The sequence below is a fragment of the Halichoeres trimaculatus genome, unplaced genomic scaffold (genome assembly GCF_033239565.1).
Source record: "Halichoeres trimaculatus isolate MK-OKI-2021-1 unplaced genomic scaffold, fHalTri1.1 fHalTri1_scaffold_16, whole genome shotgun sequence".
Lineage (NCBI taxonomy): Eukaryota > Metazoa > Chordata > Actinopteri > Labriformes > Labridae > Halichoeres > Halichoeres trimaculatus.
In genome coordinates, this window is record NW_027437194.1 from 2,584,806 (window position 1) to 2,612,547 (window position 27,742).

Here is a 27,742-nt window from a genome sequence, read left to right on the forward strand (position 1 = left end):
GAGGAGCAGACAGATTTTATTTGTTCTGGGGCGGGGGGAGCAGCAGCAGCAGCAGCAGGAGGAGGAGGAGGAGGAGGAGTGGGGGCAGGAGTGGGAGGAACTTGTAGAGTTGCTGCAGATTTCATTCAGAACTCGGAAAGCAGCAGGTTAACATCTATGAGCAGAGCCCTCTTCACGACTTTTTGCTCTTTCTCCCTCTTTCTCTGCTGGATATACCCAGGGATATTTATTTTTCCGAGACGACATCTGGAGTAAACCACTACTGCGGATCTATGCGCACCCTACGTGGGAGTCAACGGCATTTGTGAAGCTGAACAGGAGGAATGTATCGTTTCTTTGTGAAACTAACATTTCTGATTCCTGCGATCGTCATCACACAAGGTAAAGAAAGTGTTTCTGGGAGATTATCTGCGGGGATTTAGAGAGTTGCATGAAGGACGCTGCTTAGTCTGACTTTTGGGAGCGTTTCTCGATCGTGGGAATGAGTTTACTACAAGTGCAGGAGGCAAGCTGCGGTGCGTTTGGCTGCTGACTTCCCCTAGAGTACGCTTGTTAAAGTTTCTCCACACAAGTTAACTGTTTGTTGTGGAGCAGAGTTTGCAATCGACTCCAAACTTTAAATGCGTAAAGAAACGCGTCATTTTACGCGCAACTTTCTTTTTAATTTAAACTCATGTGTTCAAGGATTACAAATGATATCATGAACAAAAACAGATTCAGATGTAGGTTTGAGTGAAATTCTGTTCAATTTTTTTCCAAGAAGCGGACTTGGAGGGGGGTGATGGGTGATGGTGCGTGTGTTGGTGCAGGAGGACGCTCGGAAGAGGGGGTAGTGGGTGGGGGCACCTTTTGTCTGCATGTGTGGGAGAGTGTTGTGAGTGAGGAGGAGGAGGAGGTGGGGGGTGTTATTCCCGTCTGCCGGTAAACAATGCCCGAGGAGAGTGTTTTATGGCTCGTGCTGGACTCTGATTTCTTTTGTTGCGCCCCTGAGCCCCGCAGCTGCTGCGCTTTCCCCGCAAAAGCGTGCCCCCCTCTCACCCCCCTCCCCACTCAGAAAAAAAGCCACGCACCACGCGCTCCGCTGCTCTCACCGGTGTCCACAACAGGCCTCTCCATCCCAACCAATATCCCCCACGGACAACTGTGTAACAAATTAATTATAGATCCGCGTGCGCAAGCGCAAGCGTGTGCACGCATCAAGAAGAGAATAAATTCCTGTGAATAAAGATGAATTAAATCATTTCACTCCAGAATAACTCCCAGATTATGATCTAATCCTTCCTAATCCTAACAGATAGGTTAAATGAGCAGATGGCTCACTCCGTCTTAAATTTCTGATGTTTTGATTTTTGTTTAATTTCACTTTTCTGTGCTCAACAGGTCTTAAATGCTCCCTACCAACTGAATCCTGCCTGAATGGAGGATGGTGTGAAGCCACCCCTGATGGAAATGGAGAGTGCAAGTAAGTCATGAAGTGATGCAACAAAAGCTGCAGAGCACAACACCACAGAGCATTAGCACTTCCTGTTGTCTTGTGTGCACCATTTATTTTGGTGCATGCTTTGAAAGTTGCACTGCAAGAAAAGTGAAATCTTATCAAGTGTTTTTGTCTTATTATACTCGATATGAGCCACTTTCAACTTATCAATCCAGAAAAATCTTGTTTTAAAGTTATCAGAGTACAAAAATGAGGTTTGAATTGCAAAATCTGCCAATGGGACAAGAAAATAATACAAGTAACTTCTCTCTTGTCCCATTGGCAGATTTTTTTTTACTGGTTACGAGCAATTCAGACCTCATTTTTGTCCTTAAATAACTTTAAACAAGACATTTTTCTGGATTGGTCAGGTGAATTTGGCTCATATTGAGTCTAAAAAGGAATTTTCTTCTGAAAATAAGACAAAAACACTTGTTAAGATTTCAGTTTTTGCAGTGTGTGCAGCGTGGTGTCATTTTATAACGACTTGAAAGTGCTTTTTTTAGTCGGAAAAGAAAAGAGGCTGCGTATCCCTCCTTTCATTCCAGCTTTAGAGCGGGCCCCTGCGCCCAGCAACCGAGGGGCCCTTGAGTTTTGTCCTTACTCGGGTGTGTTCCCCGGTACCTCTCCAGGAGCCACATTTCTTCACAGCCCTGTACACATTCCCCGAAAATGAAAAGAGTGTAAGAAGTGAAGAAATAAAAAGAGAGTGAAGTTCCAAGAGAGGAGCTGGACAAAGGGCCCCGCACCCCTCGGCCCCCCCGTACATCAGGCGGCCCCGTTAATGAATGCAAGACCCCAAGCAAAGTGAGAGGACGCGTCCAGTCCTAAATCTTGTTTTTCTGCCCTTTCATGGGCGACAGCTGGGGCTCGCCCGCCGCCCGTCACCCATTGTCCTGCAGTCAGAATAATGCTGTGTGACTAATCCGAGTGGGGCTTCCCATCATGCCACAGCCACCCCAAACACACACCAAACCCCCACCCTCCCCTCCGTCTCCAAGAGGCTTGTCTCCAGCTTTCTGAATGGAGCTCCTCCACCTCCACCCCCAGCCTCACCCGCTTATGATCTCCATTAGAAAGCCAGATGGCTGCGAGATGTAATTGGATTGGATGTCAAGAGAGTGAGATTAATTGGAATAAAGTGCAGAAATTTGAAGGCAAACAAGTGGGAACGGGCAGAGCGGCAGATTGTGGGCTGTTTGTTTTGGCTGTGCGGGTGAGAAACCTTAACTGCTAACATATTGATGCTAACCTACAGGCTAGCTCATCTTGTGCTCGCAGACAGAAGTGTTTCTGGTGCAAATCGAGGCCATATGTTTCATGCACTTCGTAATTGTTAGTTACAGTTGTGGCATCAATTTCGCCCATCTGCAGCGCGGCTCAGAGGTGGCCTGGTTTACCCTCAGGCGCTTCTCTGGTCTACAGAGGACAAGGGGAAGCTATTGAAGGGCCCATACTGCTAGCCCGGGGCCACTAATTCAAGATATCTAATCTGCACACTCCCCACACACACAGAGACCCCCACACGTGTGCGCCCACAGAAACTCTCCCTCCACCCTCCCCTCTGCTGTACAAAGCTGGTTTTGTTATCCCCACCTCTGCTCGGTCCAATCTAAAAAAACGACAGGATGAGAGCATCACTTCAACCAACTGTGTGCTCCCTCTTTCACTCTTTCTTCATGCTTTTCCTGCCATTAATCATTCAGCCCTGCCAAGCAAGGCAGCCATCAGTCATGAGTCGCAATGGGAGATTCAACACGAGTCATCAGGGGTCAGAGCGTGGCGTCTATTGCAGGGGAAGGAGGGGCTTCTGATAAGTCGTTTTTCACCCCCATTTGAAAGATAACAGAAGTGAAAAGTCCCTGTATGCGTGTGTTTCTGGGTTGAAACATTTGCTTAAATGTCAAACTGAGGGAAACATTTGCCCTACATTCATCCAACACACACATCACGGTGAAAAAGTCTCCGTCCAGTCATGTTGTGCTTTGGGGTTTTTGTTTAGACATATGGTGATGCTGGTTTTGAGTGAGTGGGTCGACCCCGTCTCCTTTCTCAGCTCAGTTCCCATGAGTGTGAGCACAGGGAGTGAAATCACATGTAGGCATAGAGAACACGGTTAGGCTGGTGTAAACTGTGGGAATCAGATGAGTTACAGATGGTTTTAGTGGGATTAAGTCGGTGTCGAAGCTAAATTAGCTCTCCTTCCTGCAGGAAAGGATGTTTGCTGTCCTTCCTGGTTCTAAAATTAGTCATCCTTAAATTAAATCTTTCAGTAGACCTATGGATCTGACTTGAAAACAGGAAGTGGCGTGTGTCCTGTTTACTGAAATACTGTAAATTCAACCCCTTGGATTATTGCGTGTAGCTTTTGTTACCATATTGGCCCCCTTGAAGATCTAGAGTGTTCTTAAACTTCAAAATGTTTACCTTTCAAACTATTTCAAAACTAATCCTAAACTGAGTGTGAAGATTAGCTACTGCTAAACTTTGTTAGCTAACCTTTTAGCTTGTCCTTTACTCCTTAAAAACCATGATTATACTGGAAAACAAAACTAATCTTTTGTAATATTTTAACAATACTTGATAAGTCACTCATGTACGTCAAGTCACAAAAATAGCTAACACTCTTAGCTAGCTAGCTTGTGTTGGCAGCCTGAGTTGACCTAGCTCTGTATTTGTTTAAGTTTCAACAAAGTGAAAAGCTGTGGTGGCAGGTGAGCTACACCGACCTGACTTGGCAAGCTAGCTTTTAGTGAACTGTCTTTGTATCATTGGCTTTACTGCACTGCTGCTGCTAGCTTTAGCATTCTTTAGCAGTCTTTTTGAGTTTGTTTTGCTTTTGGATGGTTTTATGAAACACATGTTAGAAAAAAGTTACCAAACTTCACAAAATGCTGATTTTTACTGAAGCAAAAGGCTTTTTATGGCAAAAAGGCTAACTTTGGCTAGCAACTGTTGAGTGCAGTTGTTCCTCCATGACTGACTGAAATGTTTTATTTATGATGGGAAAGTATCAAACTCCTGATATTGTGTTAATGATACTAATGCGAACACAAGAGTGTAGCAAAGTAGCTTTAGCCTGTTGTGGCGCTCTTTCAAAACTAATCCTTACTTGAGTAGGAAGATTAGCCACTGCTAAACTTGGTTAGCTAACCTTTTACCTTATCTTTTACTACTTTAACACCAAAATTATACTGGAAAACGAAACTAATCATTCGTAATAACTTAATACTCAATCACTCATGTAGCTCAAGTCACAAAAATAGCTATCACTTTTAGCTAGCTAGCCTGCTTGTGTTGGCAGCCTGGATAATTGTTAAAGTTTCTACAAAGTTAAAAGCTGTGGCTACAGGAAGGCTACACTTGACTTGCTTGGCAAGCTAGCTTTAAGCATACTGTCTCTGTATCACTTGCTTTACTGCACTGCTGCTATTAGCTTTAGCATGTTTTGGCTTTTTTTTTTTAAACAGGCTTTTACTTTGGTTTGCTTTTGGATGGTTTTATGAAAAAGATATTGAAATAGTTACAAAACTTTACATAATACTGATTTTTACAGACGCAAAAAGCTTTTTATGGCAAAAAGGCTAACTTTGGCTAGCAACTGTTGAGAGCAGTTGTTCCTCCATGACTGACTGAAATGTTTTATTTATGATGGGAAAGTACCAAACTCCTGATATTGTGTTAATGACACTAATGTGTTTCATTTAAAGGGAACAAAAGAGTGTAGCAAAGTAGCTTTAGCCTGTTGTGGCACTCTAGATTTTAGCTAGCTGTGTGTTTTGTTTTGGGCTAACACAAAGTTTCTGACCCTTAAATCAAGCTGGATTTGATTATTTTTAGACAAACGGTAGTTGTGAAACAAATTAAAAGAATTGTCTCTGAGGGTGTCTCATTTTCTCACTGATTCTTTGACGACAAAAGTAAAAATCTTTTTTGTGTGAGTAGAAATCTCAGTACTGTCTAGACACAAAGTTGCACTTTAGTTTGTGGTTATGGCAGAACAGACTCAGAAACAAAAACAAGCTCCCAAACGAGGAAGCATGTCGGTCAAAGCTTTGCGAAGTAAGAGGTTATCTGAAGGTCTGGGGCTTCCTGTTTCCCATGGTGCTGCAGCCGTCTAGTTATGTAGGCAGTTTAAAAATGTGTAAGGGCACAGCGTTGCGTGAGTCAAAATTAGACTCCATTTGTGACGGAGTAACGAGGGCATAGTGAGGTTGAAAGGTTGTTGCCCTCAACTGGGGTTTTTGCATGACTGAGCGCCTGTTGATGCTGCTTTGCTGAAATAGACACTGTTTTGGTCTGAGGTGGCTGTTAATAATAAACCCAGAAAACATCTCAACTGTCTCGCTACATGCTTCGAATGCTGCAAGACGTTGGACAAAAATAGACTTGTGGTAGAAAATTGACTTAAAGTCCGCTGTGGCCGCAGAAGCGAGACCCCTCTGACCTTGCACGGAGCTGTCTGGTGTTGCATATTGATGATAAAATGTCTAAGATGTCTAGAGCACTACCAAAAAGATGTTCCACTCTCTCCTGAGGAATGCTGCTCTTCATTTGTCCTCCTATAGGATTACCCAGAAGGCCTCTGTTAAGGCTCATCTCGATTTGGGCTTAAGTGAGTGGGGAGCATTGCTGGGTCAAGTGTGCCTGCTGGTGTTGAGCCTTTATTGGGGTTTAAGTTTTAAGGCTGCCACTCCCCTGGTTGGGCCCATTCCTGAGATGCCAGGGCCCCTATAATGAAGCAATGGATGAGGATGATGGGAAATTTTAACTAAAAGTCTACTGTATGTATACAAATAATTCTGTGTGTGAAGCGCTGGTGTGGGCCTCTCAGCAGAGACTGGAGATCTTCAGAGCCGGTCGATCAAAGCTGTGCTGTCAGGGCACAGAGATAAGAGGCTATGTGGCTGTAGTGGGTGCTGAAAGTTCACAGGCACATCAAGAGTACAATATCACACCAGGGTATGGCGTATATGGGTAAAATGTACGTGTGTTTGTATGTGCATATCTCTTTTTTGAATTGGTACAAGAGAGAGAAGGACAAAGACCAGACTTAGTGAAATAAGCTTCAAACTAAGAATGCTGTGCAAACATAGTCATGTACTGACCTGATTTTTCACCTATATGGTGAATCACTCACCCACCCTGATGAAAGTTTGTTTACTGGTATTAGTATGCGTGAAAGTGATCTTGTAGTCATTAGCCAAGCAGGTGCCTGGTCCTTGTTGCTGTGGCTGACCCCCATAAATCTCACCACTTGGCTCCTTTTAGAAAGTGAGACTAGAAATAGCGTAATCTCTCTCTAAGTGATGTCTTTTTCCAGGATGCCACAAATTTGTGGCGTCCAATTTCCACTGCAAGGTTGAACTTTTATGAACTAACACCAGATTTGAGATCAGTCATTTTTTTCCCCAGTGAGCAGTTCTCCATCAAAAGAGAGATTGAAATGAAGAGTTTTAAAGATTGAACATCTAGAGAAGATTTAACACGGGAAGATACTGTTAGTTTGAGTCATATCATACCACTGGAATCATGGTGTTTACAAGCTTTTCAAATGTGGTTGTCTATCAGGGTTAGGGTGAGCCTCTGCTGCTATTTTTTCTTCTGCTGTGAAAAATTAAAACTGCTATCTTTAAAATGTCTTTGATAGTTTTATCAGAAAAAAAACATGACACTAGGTTTAGAAAAAAGTTTTAGACTTCTGCTGCTACTGAAGAATTACATGAAGAAATGACACCATGAAATCATTTCCGCCCTGTTCTTATCCTTCAAATATTTAAACATACCCAAAAATATGAGACTGGTGTGTATTTTTCAGACATTGATATCATAAACATACGTAGAGTGGTTAAAAACTGGATGGAATTAGGTCAGGAGGGTCCAAACCGGGTCTGTAGGATCTGGTACCAAATCACAAAAAATGTTATTCAGTAATACTTTGGATATTGAGTAGATATATATAGATAGTAGATATATATGTGTTTATATGTAAGGGATGGGTATCATTCACATATATAGAGATATGATACTAATACCTGGTACCTGGCAATTGGTATTGGTACTTAATGGTCCCAATTTTTGGTTCTTCTGTGTGTTTTTATGTAGTAATAAATATCAATGTGTTCAAAAATAAAATCTCAAAGTTTTTCAATTTAACATGTTGATATCTCATTATATAAACTTATAATGCTGTGTTCATGTCCAGTATGGAGAATTACTTAGTCTTTGACTCCCACACAGTTACAAGGATGCATTTAGGTACCTAAAAATGGTACCTTTTGATTTCATGTGAATCTGTACCTGGTACTACAGATGTAATTCCATTGGTATCTATCTATCTATCTATCTATCTATCTATCTATCTATCTATCTATCTATCTATCTGTTTATTCATCACTTGGAAACAGTGTCTGGGAAAAAACTGAAGAGGGTGGAAACCATTAGCAGCATCAGACTCATTGGTAGGAAGCCATCTGTTGGGACCAGCTGGATCAAGAAAGTCAGATATTGAAGAACGAGAGAAAAAGAGGGGGATAGATAAACAGATATGAAAACTTTTACTCACATGTTGCCAAGTGACTTATTGAAACTGGCTGAAGATTTCTGTATCTATGGAACCAGCTTGACCCGTTACCTTTCCCATTTCCTCAAAGAAAGATTCACTTCTACGTTCTTATCAACTCATGTAAACCCCAAAGGTCAACGCTCGGGTAATGATCGGACACATTCAAAGGAACATCAGCTAACAAGACAAAATTAATGAGTGCACAGACAAATGGCCACTCAAAAAGAAAATAGGGAAGAGTGAGAGTTAAAGAAAGTGATGGTAACTGCTCTTTGACTTTCATGCAGTGGTAAAATCAACACCGAGAGTGAACGTGTTGTACCCACAAACATTATTACTGTACCCGTGTCAGCCATTTGTGTAACATTTTCCACAGCGGTGGCATTTCCAGCACACACTGTGTTTGGCTTTGTGTCGCAGGATAAAGTCACCCCCAGTGTGGCAGATGGTAGATCAGGCCCAGCGGGGGAGAGAAGGCAAAGAGGCCGTCCCAGAGTCACAAAAGTGTTTGGGGTCAGAGGTCGAGGAAGCATCTGCTCTGGCCTGAGGGGACATTGCAGCGCTGGGAGAGACCTGTTGCCGTGGTGTGTGCTGCTTGGCTTTTCAGCGTGTGGGTGGATCTTTATCTCAGACTGGACTGACTTCAGGACAAAGAGGATCTATTACAGTTAGTTAGCGTGGGATGACACACACACGGGTGCACACCCTGTTGAAGACATCTGTCCGATTTGGGTCAGAAACAGTGGATTTACTCGTCGATGTTTGTGTGTTTTCATGGCAAAGTGAAATGGGAAGTAGAGAAACTTCAAAGAAAACACAAATGCTTTTACAATCTTCTGCCAATTGCGGCTGTCTGGGCCCCCTGTGGGGCCCGGGAGACTGTTAAAAACTCCCTGATTGGTCTCGCCTAACAAAGTCAACAAGTCAGTTTTCAGCACTCCCGTGTGACATAAGGGGAATCGCTGTAAAAAGCAAACTGCTGGGAGCAGTAAAAAGGCCTCAGGAGAGAGAAACGAGAAAAGGCAATAATGAAAAGCTGAATGTGAGCTAAAGCAGAAACGGGGAGAAAACGAGAGCCTGAAAATAGGAAATTAAAAGAGGAACAGGTACGGGAGAGAGGAAATAAGAGTGAATTTCGTGACTGAGGTGGGGGGTGAAGAAGACAGAAGTTGCAACAGCTGACTTCACATGGGTCCTTTATTTCCCTGGAGGACTTGGTTTGTCAGCACCCCCATCTGACAAGGGGACAGAGGGGAGGGAGGAGGGGTAAGGAGGAGGGATAAAGAGGGGGGAGGAGGAGTCCTGTCCAACAGCTGCCTTCATTAACATGCGCACCTGCTCCCTGTGGAGTTACTCAGAGGCCAACAGATGCCGTCCTGGATGCATAAACACACACTAGCCTGTACGTACAACTACACACTCACATAATTCAAATATAAACACGTTATCATGACTGATAGGAAGCATGAGGAACATATTCTGCACAGTTTGGAAATCAATCTAGAGAGATCCTAATTCTTTCTCCTCACGCGCTTTGAGCTGTGTGACTGTAGCAGCATCCACTCGCACTGTGGATAGAAGGGAAGCAAACAGAGGCTTAGACCCTGATTCTGGGACATCCAGAGCCGGCACAGTCCCCTTGATCTCCAGAATCAATATGGATGAGTGTGGACAGCGTGGTGGGGGGAAAGGTAGCTGGAAACGGTCTGTTACAACTAGACTTTTTTTGTGGCGTCTGTTGTCCCGGCAGACTGTGTTTTCAAGGTTCTGAGGGAGTGTAATCCAGAGAGACACACTAGAACAACACGCTGCCTCCCCCCTTGTGGGACTTGCTTGGGCGGGAAAATTTCCACCCTCCCTCCCCTCTTTCTCTCTCTTTTGTCCTGTAATTGTTACCATGATTTAAACCGAAAACATCCCTGTTTTCTCTAATTATTCCCACTTCTCTGTCTTCTCACAGGTGTCCCAGTGACTACGTAGGCAATCGGTGCCAGTACCCGAGCCCGTGCAGCCCTTCACCCTGCAGAAATGGCGGGGAATGCCGAGCCGTTTCCCACGGCAATACCTTTGATTTCAGATGCGTGTGCCGCCTGGGCTTCAGCGACCGGCTATGCCTGACCCCCACCAACCATGCCTGTATGAGCTCCCCATGCCGCAATGGGGGGACATGCGATCTCATCACCCTCACTTCATACCGATGCCGTTGCCCTCCTGGGTGGTCAGGTACGTGCTTGAAAATACATCTCCTCACTTTTTTTTTCAAGCAGGAATGAAAGTGATTCATGACTGTATCATTATATTTCCCTCTTAAGGTAAATCCTGCCATCTCGCCAACCCATGTGCCTCCAATCCTTGTGCAAACGGCGGACAGTGCTCAGCCTTTGATTCTACCTACATCTGCACCTGTCCGCCTGCCTTCCACGGTCAAACGTGCAAGCAAGATGTCAACGAGTGCGCCTCATCTCCCTCCCCTTGCCTTAACGGTGGCGTGTGTGTGAATGAGGTGGGCTCCTACCACTGTCGCTGCCCTCAAGAGTTTACAGGTCAACACTGTGAAAACACCTACCAGCCGTGCAGCCCGTCACCTTGCCAGAACGGAGGCACCTGTGTGCAGAAGGGAGACACGTCGTATGATTGTAGCTGTCTGCCAGGTAAGACAAGAAGACATCTTTGAAAAAGTGTGTATTAGGAACGCCAGTCTCCCCCGAAACCTCGAAGAATGACACTCTCACTTTCTTCCTGACATATGGTGTCGGGTATGTCTGGGGCAAAAATGAAACAAACACTTTTGTTTTCCAATTACATCAGTTGACCCACAAACCAGTCTGTTGTAGTGAAATCAGACAGCGTAGAGTGAGTAATCTGGCTACCCCCCTCCACCTCCCACTCCCACCTCCCCCTGCCAGCCTCTACTGGCAGGATGCAGACGTTTCCTTCTGATAACCAACGCCCAGCTCCTACAGCACCAGAGACCTGCACATACACACAAACGTATAGGAACACAGCATTCAAATGCCTGTTGTAGTGTTTTGCAAAAGAAAAAGTTGTTCGATATGCTGATGACAAACTGATTTCATTTGATTAAAGTTTAACCCACACTGTGCCTCCCTTGTGGGTTCCCGTGCTGGAACGCAGCTAGATAGGGAAGCTGCACGGGCACCTGCAGAGCACAGGGTTGATAGTTAATCAGACTATAATGGCTGTAAAACACCCACGCGTGCCTTTGATGTTTAAAGAGCTGGCTCGTCATCTAAGACTAAAACAATCCGCCACGAGGATGTGAAGGGTTTATCTTTTGCTTAAGTGCACCGTGCGATAAGGAGAGGAAGAAGGGTCTGATTATTAACTTACATTTAATGTTGCTTGATCTTTTTCTGTGTCTTTGTTGTAGGCTTCACAGGTCCCCATTGTGAGCATAACATTGATGACTGTCCAGGCCACAACTGCCAGAATGGTGGTGTGTGTGTGGATGGCGTGAACACCTACAACTGCCAGTGCCCACCTCATTTCACAGGTGATCTAATGCTCAGAGAATCATAGTCTAGCTTTCAAGCTTCATCAAAAAGGTACATTGGACACATGAGTAACCTCTTTCTCCCCATTTCAGGTCAGTACTGCACTGAAAATGTGGACGAGTGTGAGCTGATGCCAAATGCTTGCCAGAACGGAGGGACGTGCCACGACACTCACGGCAGCTACCATTGCGTTTGCGTCAACGGATGGACCGGAGACGACTGCAGCGAGAACATCGATGATTGTGCCAGCGCTGCTTGTTATCATGGCGCCACCTGCCATGATCGTGTTGCCTCCTTCTTCTGCGAGTGTCCTCATGGGCGCACAGGTATGTCTGACTCCACCTCTTCCATCAAACAGTAAAACACATGATATCTTTGAACACGGGAGAAATAACTGTTTTTCTGCTTTAGGTTTGCTGTGCCACCTTGATGATGCTTGCATCAGCAACCCGTGCCAAAAGGGCTCCAACTGTGATACCAACCCTGTTAACGGCAAAGCAATCTGCACATGCCCGCCTGGTTACACCGGCTCAGCCTGCAACCTGGACATTGACGAGTGCGCCCTTGGTATGTCCCAGAATCGACTCTTGATTCCTCTGCTTTGCTAAATTATTGAATACTACAACATGAGCTTTACATTTGACAGGTGCCAACCCTTGTGAACACGGTGGCCGCTGCCTTAACACCAACGGCTCTTTCAAGTGCAAGTGTCCTCAAGGGTATGAAGGACCTCGCTGCGAGATGGACGTCAATGAATGCATGTCCAATCCTTGCCATAATGACGCCACTTGCCTGGATCAAATTGGAGGGTTCCACTGTATCTGTATGCCTGGTAAGAGCTGCACTTCATATTGAGAAAGAAAGAAGAGACAGTTTTGTTTTACTACAAAAAAAATCTAACTCTTCTATGTCGGATTTCAGGTTATGAGGGTGTCTTCTGCCACGTCAATACGGACGAGTGTGCTAGCCAACCTTGCCTCAACAACGGAAAGTGCGTTGACAAGATAAATTCCTTCCACTGCGAGTGCCCCAAAGGTGAGAAAACATCCGGGATTGTGAGAGATGATGGAGTTAATGGAGTGTAAGAAATGGATTCTTGAATTGTCTCTTTTAACCCAAGACAATGGGAGCAGCCAGGGGCTATAAAAGAGTGGATCATTAACCTAGCTGTCAATGAGTATTGCACACCATGTACGGCTCACAGATTGAATGTTAATGATTTACAACGTCTAATAGTGTCACCAAAGGGCTTCAGGGGTGAACAGGGCAGGGTGGATCAGGTCGCGGGAACATTAGCATATTTGGCGGGCAGGAGAGTTTGAGCAAGAGCTTAGCGCTAAAGATAGGGGGCAGGGATTGGTTTATGACGGTAAGCTGGAGACTATTGTGTTGTGATTTGAAAGAGAGATTTCACTGCACAGTGAGAGCCCAGGAAAGGGGGGTGGAGGTGGAAGAAGTACTGTGCAATCGTTAGGACATTAAGTGCCCTGCAGACTTACTTCAGATGCAAATGAGGTTTTCTGTACACCATTTTAGCATCATGCATGCAGTACTGTATAGAAGTACAAGTGTTAAATTTTCATCTTTTCAATGCTTGTTCAGGTTTCTCAGGGAATTTGTGTCAAGTGGATATTGATGAGTGTGCCAGCACCCCCTGCAAGAATGGAGCGAAGTGCACAGATGGTCCAAACAAGTACACCTGTGAATGTGCCGAAGGTAAACCATCCAGCTGTTTCCTTATCTCACTTTTGATGCACCCTTTAACCTTATCGAAACCTTTTAATCAAATATTTGGTCTGCTTTGTTTTAGGCTACACAGGTCAGCACTGTGAGACCGACATCAACGAGTGCTACTCCGACCCTTGTCACTATGGCACCTGTAAAGACGGCCTGGCCTCCTTTACCTGCTACTGTCGCCCTGGCTACACCGGCCGATTGTGCGAGACCAATATCAATGAGTGTCTGAGCCAGCCGTGCAAGAACGGCGGCACTTGTCAAGACAGAGAGAATACATATATTTGCGCCTGTCCTAAAGGCACTGCAGGTACGTTTTTTTTCTTCCAAACCCCAAAGTTTTGTCACGGAGAAATTCAAGATTTTAACTCAATTGTTCGCTCAAATTTAAAGGTTTCAACTGCGAGGTGAACCTAGACGACTGTAAGAGCAAACCCTGCGACTACGGAAGGTGCATCGACAAAATCAACGGCTATGAGTGTGCATGCGAACCAGGCTACACAGGTGAGTGCTGGGTGGAGACTACAGGTGCAAAAGGGGGACGGTCCCCTGAGCTTTGGGAGGGGAAGGTAGGACAGGTGGCTGGCGGGTCCACTCTTGCGAAACAATGGTGTCAGGTTGCCTGTGTGCTTTGAGGGGATGCAGGGGAAAGAGAAAAGGAGCAGAGTCCCCAACCTGAACACACACACACACACACACACACACACAAACACACCACAAAGCACTAACTTTGTTTGCGTTTTGAAAAGGCTGTGACGTTGAGTCTGTAAGGTGATACTTTAAAAGGCAAAGGACTGGCCTTTAGTTATATACTTCATGTCGTGTGTGTAACAGCGTGACAAATCACGTATAAATCTTACCTGATTTTCCTTACTTCACTTTTTATTCACCAGAGTACAAAACTTCAGCGTCAAAGTCTTACCCAAACAAGTGTAACACACTTGTCTTCCTCCCTTTCATGGCCCAAGCAAGCCGGTTCTGACCGGTAGTGGCTGTTTGATTATGCGAGAAAAGGGGGCAGGGAAGGACAAGTGTGTGTGAGTGTGTGTGTGTATGTGTGTGTGTGTGTAGGCTTCCAGCATCCCTCCTCCTCTTCCTCCCCTCCATCTTTTTGTGCTGACGGGGTGAGCGTTGAGGGCATGGCGGGACTGAGACACACAGGGACAGAGGACTATTGTGGCTGAAGATCAGGCAGTTGGGCCCTCCCCTTCTGATTGATGAAGAGCAGAGGAGGAGGATGAGGAGGGGGGTTGGGTGAGGGATCAGAGGGGGGTTTAATTGTTACTCGGTTGTGTGTGAAAATGGTCTGGCCTTCTGTGCCTGTAAACAGCCCTGGACGGGGGTAGTTTGCGTGTGTGTGTGCGTGTGCCTGAATAGGGATAGTAGCAGCAGCCTCCACCCCGCCTCCTCACATCCAGCTGAAACCCTCCTTCTGCCTATTCAGGAGGGCCACATTCAATCAATAGAGGAGAGGCTCAGGGGCCTCCAGGGGCCGCGAGCATAGCCACACACTGAGGCCAGTATGGCTTCTGCCTGTTGAATGTTCAGACCTCCTTCTATTGTCTGAAAGCCACACAGTGCACCTCAGCTAGCTTAAAAATACTACACAGGAGATCTGAGACTCCAGCTGCGGGGCTTTCAAACTGGGCTCTGATGTTATTTTTCAATTCACATCATGAATCAAGAAGCACACTGCTGGGTGGGCCCTAGCCGATATAAAAGAGCAATACATTTTCATTTCAAGCCAGCCCCCCTCCTATATTCTGATTTTCCTTTCATTTTCTTGGTGAATTTCTCCAAAAATAACAGATACAATCAAATACAGAACGCACTTTACTGACCTAAAGTTGTGTATCTTCCTCTTTTAGGAGCAATGTGTAACATAAACATCGATGAGTGTGCCATTAACCCCTGTCACAATGGAGGCACATGCGTGGACGGTATCAACAGCTTCACCTGCCTGTGCCCAGATGGCTACAACGACGCCACCTGTCTGTCTCAGGTGGATGAGTGTGGGAGTAACCCATGTATCCACGGCAGGTGCCAGGACCTCATTAATGGGTGAGTATAGATCTGATTAGAGGCTAGCAAGCTCAATGTCAATGATGTACCAACAGGGCTGTAAACAACAATTGTTGACCTAGTTAAATATTATTTTACAAAAGCAAGGTTTTTTAAATAATGTTCCTGTCCTCTAGATGTTTCTTTTGTATTTTAATTGTTTTATATTGAGCTATAGTAAATATTTCTCGATCGACACAATGCTGAAAGGGTTAAAAACACTTGTAAACAGTCTTCCCCGTTTGGCTCTATCGAGGTACTTGTGGACATGTGCGTTTGGAGAGTTAAAAACTGTTTAGCACGATAAATACGCTTCCTTGCATAGCGGTAGGTAGAATTACAGCTCAATGAACAGCAAGATTTCCCTTTGGATGTGTAATTCCACCTACCGGTTGATCGATCCGGGAGATGTAAACAAACCGGTAGGTCGCCATATTGGCACATGCGCAGTTCGCTACATATAAGCGTCACCGTCGAGGTAAAGCTTAAAAAATACTCTTTTCCAAAAATATCCGCAAACTTTTAACAGGACACTAGTTTTTAAAGTAATAAATGTGTTTCTACACTATATTTTATGACTTATTAGAAGCAAAAAACAATATAATTTGAATATGCTGCCATATAAAGACACATAGAAGAAGCTACTGTGGGAAGTTTTAAGCCAATAAAAAGTGAGACCTCATGATGACGCACAAAATCATCATCAAGTAGTCTAAAAATTTCGATTCAGTAATTATCAATGCATGAAAACACTGCTAGAAGGCAGAGACAAGTGTTTTACTACACCAAAAAATAGTCACTTCTTCCACATGGGATGTCAAGATTGAGAGCTGTAAGAAGTGAGAAGCAAACGATCAGAAAATGATTGAAATAGTTGAATGTAGATACCCTGTCACACAGTAATTCATTATGTATTAACCTAAGTATAAATGCAGTAACTCTAACCATACATGTCTTTTTTCCTTTAAGCTATAAATGTACCTGTGACTCTGGCTGGAGTGGTCCCAACTGTGACATCAACAACAACGAGTGTGAGTCCAACCCGTGCATGAACGGAGGAACTTGCAAAGACATGACCAGCGGATATCACTGCACGTGCAGAGCCGGCTTCACAGGTCAGTTGTAACTCCTTTTTTAGTGCTTTCCTCTCTGTGGCTCACTAAGAGAGAGAGTGTGTGCCTTGTTAGCTTGTGTCTAACTCCAGTGTGTTCTCTAATCTCACCACCGTAGGACCTAACTGCCAAACTAACATAAACGAGTGTGCCTCCAACCCCTGCCTCAACCAGGGCACCTGCATCGACGATGTGGCTGGATACAAGTGCAACTGTTTGCTGCCCTACACCGGTATGACATTTAGCTGCTTATCTTAATCCAAATTAAGTTTGTTTGATTTCACTCATTGCTTACTCAGCTGTTTGCACATATCTAAAACCTTAAAGGCAATCGTCAGTTTTCTTCACAGAAGGTTGATGCTGTTCTGTTTTGTGTTGTTTGAGAAAACATCTGCTAGCGGCTGCTAGCAGGGGTTTCTGTTTTCTGTGTGGAAAGATCAGCCTGTCTGCTCTGCAGGGATAACAGAGTATATAGAAGTGTGTGTGTGAGTGTGTGTGTGTGTGTGTGTGTGTGTTTTGGAATAACATGCCACAATAGGATAATATAGGCAGGAGAGCTGGAGCCTGCTACAGGCCAAGTTCCCACTTCCTGTTTCCTGTCTGTGATCGCACAATAGCAGGAAACAGGAAGGCCCTTCCTGTTTGGCTGAGTCGTCATGGAAATGGATAAGGAAGTTGATGGAAGCTTGGATTTATGTCACTATTGAAAAGAAACCGAATTGTGAAGGTTTAGGCTCATGGACTCCTAATTTTGATTTTTGTAGCGTGTCGTTCAAAATTGAAGCAAATACTGATTTTCACCTTTTTTCTGTCACCAGGTGACAACTGTGAGACCCTGTTAGCACCCTGCAGCCCCAGACCCTGTAAAAATGGTGGAGTGTGTAAGGAGGCAGAGGACTACCAGAGCTTCTCCTGCATCTGCCCTGAAGGATGGCAAGGTACCCACCAGGCATCACTTCTGCTGTCTCATCTATAAATAAACTTATAATGTAAACAACTCATCTCTAATGACCCTTTTCTTTTCTTAAGGTCAAACATGTGAGATTGATATCAACGAATGTGTAAAGAGCCCCTGCAGAAATGGTGCTGTGTGTCACAACACGATGGGCGGCTATCAGTGCAAGTGCCAGCCAGGTTACACCGGTCAGAAGTGTGAGACTGACACCGACGACTGCAAACCAAGTAAGGCAAACTTCATCACTGCCAGTGTTCATATTGTGCAAAAGTTACGACCAAACTGGGCTCTAACCTCCTCTTTTCTGCGCTTCAGATCCCTGCAGTAACGGCGGTCTCTGCCGTGATGGCATCAACACTTTCACATGTACGTGTCTGCCTGGTTTCCGCGGTGGCAGATGCGAGCAGGATATAAACGAATGTGAGAGTAACCCGTGCCGAAATGGCGCAAACTGCACCGACTGTGTCAACAGCTACACCTGCACCTGTCCGCCTGGCTTCAGCGGCATCAACTGTGAAATCAACACAAATGACTGCACCGACAGCTCTTGCTTCAACGGAGGCACCTGTGTAGATGGGATCAATGCCTTCACCTGCCTGTGTCTACCTGGGTTCACTGGCAGCTACTGCCAATATGACATCAACGAGTGTGACTCCAAACCTTGCCTCAATGGAGGGTCTTGTCTTGACAGTTACGGGACGTACAAATGCACTTGTCCTCATGGCTACACAGGAGTCAATTGTCAGGTATGAAGAAGTTATTTTTAAGGAATTGCTCTGTGAATTGGGGTTATATATATCTGTGTATTTAATGGTTTTCTATCAATGCTGTCGTTGCAGAATCTTGTGCCCTGGTGTGATTCATTCCCTTGCAAAAACGGAGGTACATGCTGGCAGCAGGGAGCCTCTTACACCTGTCAGTGTCAGACAGGATGGACTGGCCTCTACTGTGACATCCCCAGTGTGTCTTGTGAAGTCGCAGCCAAACGGCAAGGTACGTAATCCAGCCTTGTTTTCCACCTCCGTGTGACCAAGCTAACTCAAGTGATAAACCCTCTAGTCTCAGTGTGAAATCCTCATTCAGTAAGTCTCTCCTTGTTGATTTCAGGAGTGGAGGTGGCTCACCTGTGCAGGAACTCAGGTCAGTGTTTGGATGCTGGAAACACACACTACTGCCGCTGCCAGGCCGGATACACCGGGAGTTACTGCCAGGAACAGGTGGACGAGTGCTCGCCAAATCCTTGCCAGAACGGAGCCATCTGTACGGACTATTTGGGAGGCTACAGCTGTGAGGTAGGTTGATCCAGAAGATTTCAGCTCTAAATAAATCAGAGGATAGCCAAAAGAGTTGTCAGAGATATTTGGTTTATCTTACGATTGTTTTTCTTTTCTGCTAAAGTGTGTCCCTGGCTACCATGGCGTGAACTGCTCTAAAGAGATCAATGAGTGTCAGTCGCAGCCTTGTCAGAACGGAGGGACCTGCATTGACCTCATCAACACCTACAAGTGCTCCTGCCCCAGAGGAACACAAGGTATACAAACAAATCCACATTAACGTTCACACATTTGCAAAAATCCTGCAAAGAAAATCTTCAAACATAACCCTCATTTCTTCTGTAGGCGTCCACTGCGAGATCAACTTGGACGACTGCACTCCCTCAACTGACCCGCTGACCAACGAACCGAAGTGCTTCAACAATGGCAGGTGTGTGGACCGCATCGGAGGATACCAGTGCGTGTGCCCACCAGGTTATGTAGGCGAGCGCTGTGAAGGTGATGTCAACGAGTGTTTGTCTGACCCATGTGATCCAAGAGGGTCTTACAACTGCATTCAGCTCACCAACAGCTACCGCTGTGAATGCCGTACTGGATATACAGGTACTGGTCTTTAATTTAAAGTGCCAAAAAAACGTATTTATACATATTTGAAGTGGATTAACTGTGTACAAGTAGTGACAAGTACGTGTTCTTCCGTCATCCAGGTCAGCGGTGTGACAAAGTGTTTGACGGCTGCAAAGGAAGACCATGCAGGAATGGGGGAACATGTGCCGTTGCCAGTAACACACCTCATGGTTTCATCTGCAAGTGTCCACCCGTGAGTGCAGCTTAACCCTCCCCAGATACTTTTTAATTTTTTATTTCTAAAGTTTAACACTGTACTCAAAATCTTTCCATTTCTGTCTCTTCACCAGGGCTTCACCGGCTCTTCCTGCGAGTATGACTCACGCTCCTGTGGGAGTCTCAACTGCAGGAACGGCGGTACATGTGTGTCAGGCCACATTAGCCCACGCTGCCTGTGTCCAGCAACCTTCACAGGGCCCGAGTGCCAGACCCCCACTGACAGCCTCTGCATCTCAAACCCCTGCTACAACGGCGGTACATGTCAGATCACGCCAGAGTCGCCCTTCTTCCAGTGCAGCTGCCCCAGTAATTTCAACGGCCTGCTCTGCCACATCCTGGACTACTCCTTTGTGGGCGGTTTTGGTCGGGACATCACCCCACCTCCGAAAGTTGAAGTGAGCTGCGAGATTCCTCAGTGTGACGAGTGGGCAGGGAACCATATCTGCGACTCGCTGTGCAACAACCATGCCTGTGGCTGGGATGGAGGAGACTGCTCACTTAACTTTGACGATCCTTGGCAGAACTGCTCAGCGGCTTTGCAGTGCTGGCGCTACTTCAACGATGGGAAGTGTGATGGCCAGTGCAACAGCCCTGGGTGTCTCTATGATGGCTTTGATTGCCAAGGACAGGAAGGACAATGCAAGTAAGTGAGAAACAGGTTATTCTTGTTGGCTTCTTGCAGGAACAAAAAGATCAGTGCTAACCAAATCTCCTTCCTTTCTTCCAGCCCATTGTATGACCAGTACTGCAAGGATCACTATGCAGATGGCCACTGTGACCAAGGCTGCAACAATGCAGAATGCGAATGGGACGGTCTGGACTGTGCCAACAACATGCCTGAGAAGCTGGCAGACGGTCACCTTGTCCTGGTGGTCCATATCTCCCCGGAAACGCTCAAAAACCGTTCCTCAACCTTCCTCAGAGAGCTCAGCAGCGTCCTGCACACCAACGTGGTGTTTCGCCGTGATGCCAAAGGCGAACCGATGATCTTCCCTTACTACGGCAATGAACAGGACCTGGTGAAGCATAATGTGCTGAAGCGCTCTGCAGATGGGTGGCCTGAGTGGGCCTCTGTGCCCGCCAATGTTTTGGGTCAAATGAAGGAGAGTGTATCGAATATGGTCAGCCCAAGGAAGCGCAGAGAACTGGATCCATTGCAAATCAAAGGGTAGGCACCACTGCAGAATGCATTCATATAATCAGGCGTTAAAAGAATGTGCAAAATGTTAACATCTTTCTTGACTCATAGATCCGTGGTGTACCTGGAGATTGACAACCGTCAGTGCTACCAGCAGTCAAGTGAATGCTTCCAGAGCGCTACAGATGTAGCTGCATTCCTTGGAGCACTTGCATCCAGTGGGAACCTCAACGTCCCGTACATTGAGGCTGTCACCAGTACGTAACCTTTCCACTGTCCTTTCTTGAATGTATTTTCAAAAGTGGTCCCAAAGTTGTAACCCTGGTGACTTATCTGTGCTTTCAGGTGTGAGACCTGGCCCTTCTGGTCCAGAACTCTACCCCATGTACGTCGTCTTCCTTGGTTTGGCTGCTTTGGGTTTTGTCTGCCTTGGTGTTCTGGTGTCCCGTAAGAGGCGTCGAGAGCACGGCCAGCTCTGGTTCCCTGAGGGATTCAAGGTGTCGGAACCTAGCAAGAAGAAACGCAGGGAGCCGCTGGGAGAGGATTCTGTCGGACTGAAGTAAGTAGCTGAATTAGCTGCTGGGCATTCGTTTTCACTTCAGCTTTCTTCATGTCATGTAATTAATCGGTCCAATCTGTTCTTTTCTTTCACAGACCTATGAAAAATTCTGACATTAACCTTATGGATGACAATCAAATTGAATGGGACGATGAGGATCCAGACTGCAGACGCTTCAGGGTAAGACATGAGATTTGATGTCACAAAATTGTCTCCCTGTTGTTTTTGGCACTTCCGTGGCTGATGTTGAATGATTTGCTTGTCTTCCAGTTTGAAGAGCAGTCCATGTTGGACCTGGGTGACCACACCGACCACAGGAAATGGACACAACAACATCTGGATGCAGCTGATTTGCGTATTGCTTCTATCGCTCCAACTCCTCCTCAGGGAGAGATTGAAAATGACTGCATGGATGTCAATGTTAGAGGACCAGGTGCGCACTTAGTATATTTATCCATCATAACGGCCAACCATAAGGTTATGAAATCATCTGGGAAGAAATGGCCATCCCATGACTGGAGAGTTATGTAATAATGTCACTTCCTCTTTCAGATGGTTTCACACCCCTGATGATCGCTTCCTGCAGCGGTGGAGGCTTGGAGACTGGGAACAGTGAAGAGGAAGAAGATCCCTCTGCTGAAATCATTTCTGACTTCATCTACCAAGGCGCCAACCTCCACAACCAAACTGACCGCACTGGTGAGACCGCGCTCCACCTGGCTGCCCGATACGCTCGCTCCGACGCAGCCAAACGCCTCCTGGAGTCCAGCGCTGATGCCAACGTTCAGGACAACATGGGTCGCACCCCGCTTCATGCTGCTGTTGCTGCTGATGCTCAGGGAGTGTTCCAGGTAACAGGAGTCTCTAACTCTTCTGGTTTGTGCTTCTGTTCATAAAAAGCGCAAAATTAAACAAGCGGCTTTTGTTTTCTCAGATTTTAATCCGAAACCGTGCCACTGATCTTGACGCCCGAATGCATGACGGAACGACACCGCTGATCCTTGCTGCGCGACTGGCAGTGGACGGCATGGTGGAAGAGCTTATCAACTGCCATGCTAACGCTAATGCCATCGATGATTCCGGTAGGTTATGTTTTTCATCACTTTTCACGCCCCTGTAAAGATTCTGGTGTGCTGATCTGTTTTTATAATCAACCCTCTCTTTCGTCGTTATCTCTGCAGGTAAATCTGCTCTTCACTGGGCCGCGGCTGTAAACAATGTGGAGGCTGCTGTGGTGCTGCTGAAAAATGGTGCCAACAAAGACATGCAAGACAACAAGGTAGGCTCTTTTCTCAGGGTGTGATGGAGCCATCTGATAAGCTAAACTCGCATTTCAAACAGCTTGAGACGACTCAAAACTGATAAAGACTGGCTTTACTTTTATGATACAGCACCTAAAGTGTGGGAAATATGATCTAAAGGTTCTGTAAACCTACCCAATCAGGTTTTAATTGGGCTCTTATCTTTAATATTTTTATTTTGCTAATTTTGTTATCCACATTAGGGATGCAGAGGCTAGCTAGATTATGTTATTTTATTTTATTTTATTTTAAAATTTATTTTTTTTTTTAAATAATATTTTTGTTTGTTTGTTTCTTATACCCTTTTTGATATTATTTTTTTAAAATTTATTTGATTTTATTTTATTTGTTTCTTCCACCTTTTTGATGTTATTTTTTATTTATTTATTTATTTTTATTTATTTGTTATGCCCTTTTTGATGTTATTTTTTATTTATTTATTTTATTTTATCCGTTACTTATTCCCTTATTTTATGTTATTTTATAAAGTACTGTACAATAATTCATAACTTATGTCCTTATTTTTATATTCTTAGCAAAAGCACATACTTATAATTTGTAGTTATATTCAATTCATGTTACACTTACACTTACATTTTTTATTTTCTTATGTTTGTATATTTTGGAATTTCTTATATCTTATAATTTTACATGTTGTAATTTCTATTTTTAACACTTTTTGAAGGGATCAATAAAGTATTTCTCATTCTGATTAGCTAAACAGTGTTTACATCCCAACATTAGCATGTTAGCTAAGTGTGAACTGTTCGTATATTCCCGTATTGCTCTGGAGCTTTTATTTAGCATTGCATTTAAGAATATCTTCGATTTGTCCTCAAAAAATGAGTAAAACAAATAAATTGGATTATAGGGTTAAACTTTGGTCATTTTCAGAAACACAGCAAGTTCATCCATCATTACTCTACCTAATGTTTTCCTTCTTTTGGTTGCATTTCAGGAAGAGACGCCGCTCTTCCTTGCAGCTCGTGAAGGCAGCTTCGAAACGGCCAAGGTTCTCCTGGAGCACCTCGCTAACCGTGAGATCACCGACCACCTCGACCAGCTGCCCAGAGACATCGCCCAGGAGCGCATGCACCACGACATCGTCCGTCTTCTGGATGAGTACAACATCGTCAGGAGTCCTGGGCTGCACAACGGTCCTCTAAGCGCTTCCAGCCTCTCCCCGCCTCTTTGCTCCCCAAATGACTACCTTAGCAACCTCAAACCTACGCTTTCTGCCAAGAAGGTTCGCAAAGTCAGCTCTGGTAAGGGAGGGAAGGACGGGAGCAAAGATGGTAAAATGAAGAAGAAGAAGTCTTTAGATGGAAAGGGGAACTTGCTGGACACGTCAGCCGTGCTCTCCCCGGTTGATTCCCTGGAGTCGCCGCACTGCTACCTGTCTGATGTAGCGTCTCCTCCGATGACATCACCCTTCCAGCAGTCGCCACCTATGTCTCTGAATCACCTCCAAGGCAATGGAGACTCTCACTTGGCGCAGATGAGTTTGGGTAAAGATATGAGCTGCATGTCTTTTGACCCTAGTGTACCCCGCCTCTCTCATCTGCCTGTGTCCAGCCCTGGCAGTCAGGGCACGACGTCCATCGGGGGCAGAGGAGGACAGTGTGACTGGGTCTCCAGGATGCACCCAGGGGTGGGCCAGCAGCAAGGCTTCACCCAGGCGCCACAGGTATCCCACAACATGCTGGGAGCTCTGAACGGCGTCAGCACCGCCACTCTGTCTCATATCATGGGCTACCAGAACCTGCAGACCAGCCACCTGGCTTCACCCGCGCATATGATGCAGCGGCAGCTCCAGCACCAGAACTCCAACTCCGCCACCGCCGGGCAGCCTCTCAACCAGAGCTTCCCCAACGTGGAGCTGAACGGCTCCGACATGCCGCAGAACAACACTCGCTCTATGCCAATCCACACCGTGATGCCCCAGGAGACTCAGATCCTGGGGACACAGTTCCTCACCCCTCCTTCTCAGCACAGCTACTCCGGCCCTATGGACAACACGCCGAACCACCAGTTACAGGTGCCCGACCACCCGTTTCTAACCCCGTCCCCTGGCTCCCCTGACCAGTGGTCCAGCTCGTCCCCACATTCCAACATGTCCGACTGGTCTGAAGGCATCTCCAGCCCGCCGACGAGTATCCACTCACAGATGAACCTGATCCCAGACCAGTTCAAATAGACTCTTTAAAAACAGACTCGACTCTTTCGTGAGGAGAAAAAAAATACATCAGAAAAATGACTGAACATTCTCCTTTTTTATACTAACGACAAAAAACGTTTTAGTAATTTTGTATTTATTTATGTCCTTTTTTGACCTGAAATATAAAGCAGATTCTTTTATATTTATGCTTTTTTAATTTTTATTTTGTTCTGATATGAATGATAAGGTTAGAAACTGTTTTTAAAGGAGTGTATATCAAAAAAAAGTCTCCTTGATGTGTACACTGGCTATTTATTTGTGTTTCGTCTTGCTTCATTCACTGGATTTATTTCAATCTTTTGATGCATTGACCTTCTTAAATATTATTTTTTGGATTACGTTATATTTGTACAGATTCTTTTTCAACGAGTATAGATTATTTTAAAGTTTTCAGTATTAATTATTATATTTTAACTTCCTTTGTCTTCTTATGTGACACAGGTTTCGTTACTGAACTACATTTCACCAAGTCTTATCACTGAGTCTGTTAGATGATGATCAAATATGTATTTAAAGCGTCACCTTTTACGTTGCTTGCTACACTGTCCTCTCTTGGCAGAACCGGATATCTTACGTCGGAGATTTGGGAACTTAAAGCACAGAAAGTTTCCCCAGTTTGGTTGAGCAGGAAACGCATCCAGATCAACCTGAGCCTATTTTGCATGAATGGTCTTGGCTGGTGCTGAGTCATTGATTTCTGATCCACTATGAATGAAGAATGTTTCTTTTCATATTGTGTCTTTAATCAGTAATTATGGTTACCATGTTTAACCTGTTGAGTGTTAAATAGCAGACCTGTTGTAGAAAAATGTTACATTTGCCACATTTAAAATAGTGCCAGTGTGATTTTTGTTTTTCTTAAGAAAAGCAGCATATTTGTGAGATTTCATGGAGAGAAAAATACACACGTTCTCAAGGCGGAGGACATTTTTCTTGAATGAAATGGGGACCTTTGTGTGTGTGTGTGCGTGTGCATGTTAAATGACATCATCTGCACTTTGTAACGAGTGTGGGGAAAGGTGTCTAAATGTCATGTTTTATAAACTAATTCAGAGATAAAGACGTTTTTAAGAAAAGATGTAATTCAAAATCAATGTTCATGCAAAGTTGTAGTTTGCAAAGAAAGTTATTTCTGCTTTAAATTGTTTTGTACAAATTGTCTTGATTCAATAAAAGCTGCTGCCAAGCTTTAAGTTACGTCTTTGTTCTATTTTGATATATTTCTGTCACTATCGCTTCCTCATTTGTTCTTTAACAAACTGAGCGCATCATCCATTGGATATTAGTAGAAAATAGCAACAGCAAATTTTATTCATAAAGCAGATGTCATTAAAAGTAAGTTAACACTCAGAACATTTACTTATCCAAAAAAAAAGATATATCCAGCATACATAAGACTCAGCAAGCAAATAAAAAGCAACAGGACAGTGATTGATGCACATGCAGCCAACAACAATAAGTCATCATATTCACATACATGCTCTCAGTGAATCTCCAAATCTACAAAAACGCTTCGGAAATAAACATATTTTGTGTTTTATAGTAGAGACACAGGAATACCACAGTAAAAAGTCCAATCACTGTACTTTGATTTGATTCTGGGTACAGTTCATCGACATTCGAAGCAGTGATTTCCAACCCCCTAGGGGTACGCGAAGGCATTGCAGGGGGTACAGGAAAATATTTCATAATTTATTTCAAACTTGGATGTACTGAGAAATGCCCAACAATAAGAGATACATGTGCAAGACAACTAGTTTTCCCAGGGAGACAATAACAATAAAAGCTCAGCTGACTGACAAAAAAAGGAAAATTTGCTATAGTGAGTCTCAATATTATTTTGTTATTGTTGTTCCTGTTTTTTAAGTTTAAATATCTGTTTAAAGGGGACTTTTTCAACAGAGCTCAATTTTATCATTATGATTATTATTATTTGTGAAAAGATACAAGAGCTGTATTAAACAAAAGCAGGCTGATTATTTTAATTTTGTGTTTACTTATCTATATTACTCTTTTTTTTCAAGGCCAAAAATTATTTTTTATGTTAAATATGAGTTAAAAAGTTTTTTTTTAAATGCATGGGTATCAGATTTTCAAAGAAAGGAGATAAAATTAAATGATTTTCAGTTAATAATCAGTTATGTTACGTTATACTTTTAAAGAATCATCAACACGCATGAGTGAGGGGGGGACTCATGGTATGACAAAAAAGACTCAGGGGTTACACAAGAGAGAAAAGGTTGGTCACCACAGACCTAAAGGACTGAAGAGATTAGGGATCAGTAGAAGCAAGTCAGCGTTTTATGGATTAATAATATGTTTTTAAAGTGATTCTGTATTTAACAGGAAGCCATTAAAGTGTTTAGAGACCTGGGAATCTTGTGCATGATTGGACTCTAGCTTTTGCATACAGGGCATTGCAATAATCTGATGGAGTAGAGATGTAAGCATAAGAATTCACATCTCAGTGTCAGTCTACAAACAAAAATGCTATTCATGTTACATAATTAATGTGTTTTTCAAAGTACAGTTCTGAATCCAAATTTAAGATCTCTGACATGTCGACCAAATATTAAGCACACAGATTTAACAGAGGTAGATTTGAATTACTACCTGCGGTTGTCTGATGCCCTCTAGTGGTAATAATTAGACAGTACCTTAGTGGAGACAACATGATTGCTGCTTCTTTAATAATAACTGACTTTTTTTGTAGAAATAGACAGAAAAAAAGATAGTTTTTGGCCTTTCTGAAAGTAAAACAAAGGAGATGAACTAAATACACATGGTCTGGCATATGCTTGCCTAATACACCACAGGATGGCATTGTTCCATCAGGTGAATGAGTCAGTGCATGAAACATGAGAAGTTAAACTTTACCAGGGTTTGATTGAAGTATATGGATGAACTTTTCCACACATATTGTTTTCAATGCAGTCTGTCTTTACACAGTTCACATTAATCCACATTTTTGCCCTGCTAGAAAAAAG

At 44.3% G+C, this 27,742-nt stretch overlaps 1 protein-coding gene across 1 annotated transcript; it reads left to right on the forward strand.

Moving 5' to 3' along the window:
* Nucleotides 1-146: 146 nt before the first annotated feature.
* On the forward strand, nt 147-25,849 carry notch1a (notch receptor 1a). Its single transcript, XM_074690218.1, has 33 exons — nt 147-381; nt 1,381-1,462; nt 10,003-10,265; nt 10,355-10,693; nt 11,434-11,556; nt 11,650-11,883; nt 11,969-12,124; nt 12,204-12,389; nt 12,479-12,592; nt 13,160-13,273; nt 13,368-13,601; nt 13,685-13,795; nt 15,160-15,352; nt 16,322-16,467; nt 16,583-16,696; nt 17,283-17,402; nt 17,494-17,646; nt 17,735-18,165; nt 18,259-18,412; nt 18,527-18,711; nt 18,818-18,950; nt 19,039-19,296; nt 19,401-19,513; nt 19,611-20,182; nt 20,267-20,707; nt 20,789-20,934; nt 21,023-21,236; nt 21,332-21,416; nt 21,507-21,669; nt 21,789-22,087; nt 22,171-22,318; nt 22,418-22,515; nt 23,496-25,849. The coding sequence occupies exons 1-33, from the start codon at nt 324-326 to the stop codon at nt 24,732-24,734; spliced, it is 7,419 nt and encodes a 2,472-aa protein (XP_074546319.1). The 5' UTR covers nt 147-323; the 3' UTR covers nt 24,735-25,849.
* The last annotated feature ends 1,893 nt before the right edge of the window (nt 25,850-27,742 follow it).

Excerpts from the sequence above, each read along its gene's own strand:
- notch1a (XM_074690218.1), top strand. The coding sequence starts at position 324 with ATGTATCGTTTCTTTGTGAAACTAACATTTCTGATTCCTGCGATCGTC. Across the intron at positions 13,796-15,159 it reads ATGCGAACCAGGCTACACAG|GAGCAATGTGTAACATAAAC; the intron begins GTGAGTGCTGGG and ends TTCCTCTTTTAG. Across the intron at positions 16,468-16,582 it reads GTGCAGAGCCGGCTTCACAG|GACCTAACTGCCAAACTAAC; the intron begins GTCAGTTGTAAC and ends TCACCACCGTAG.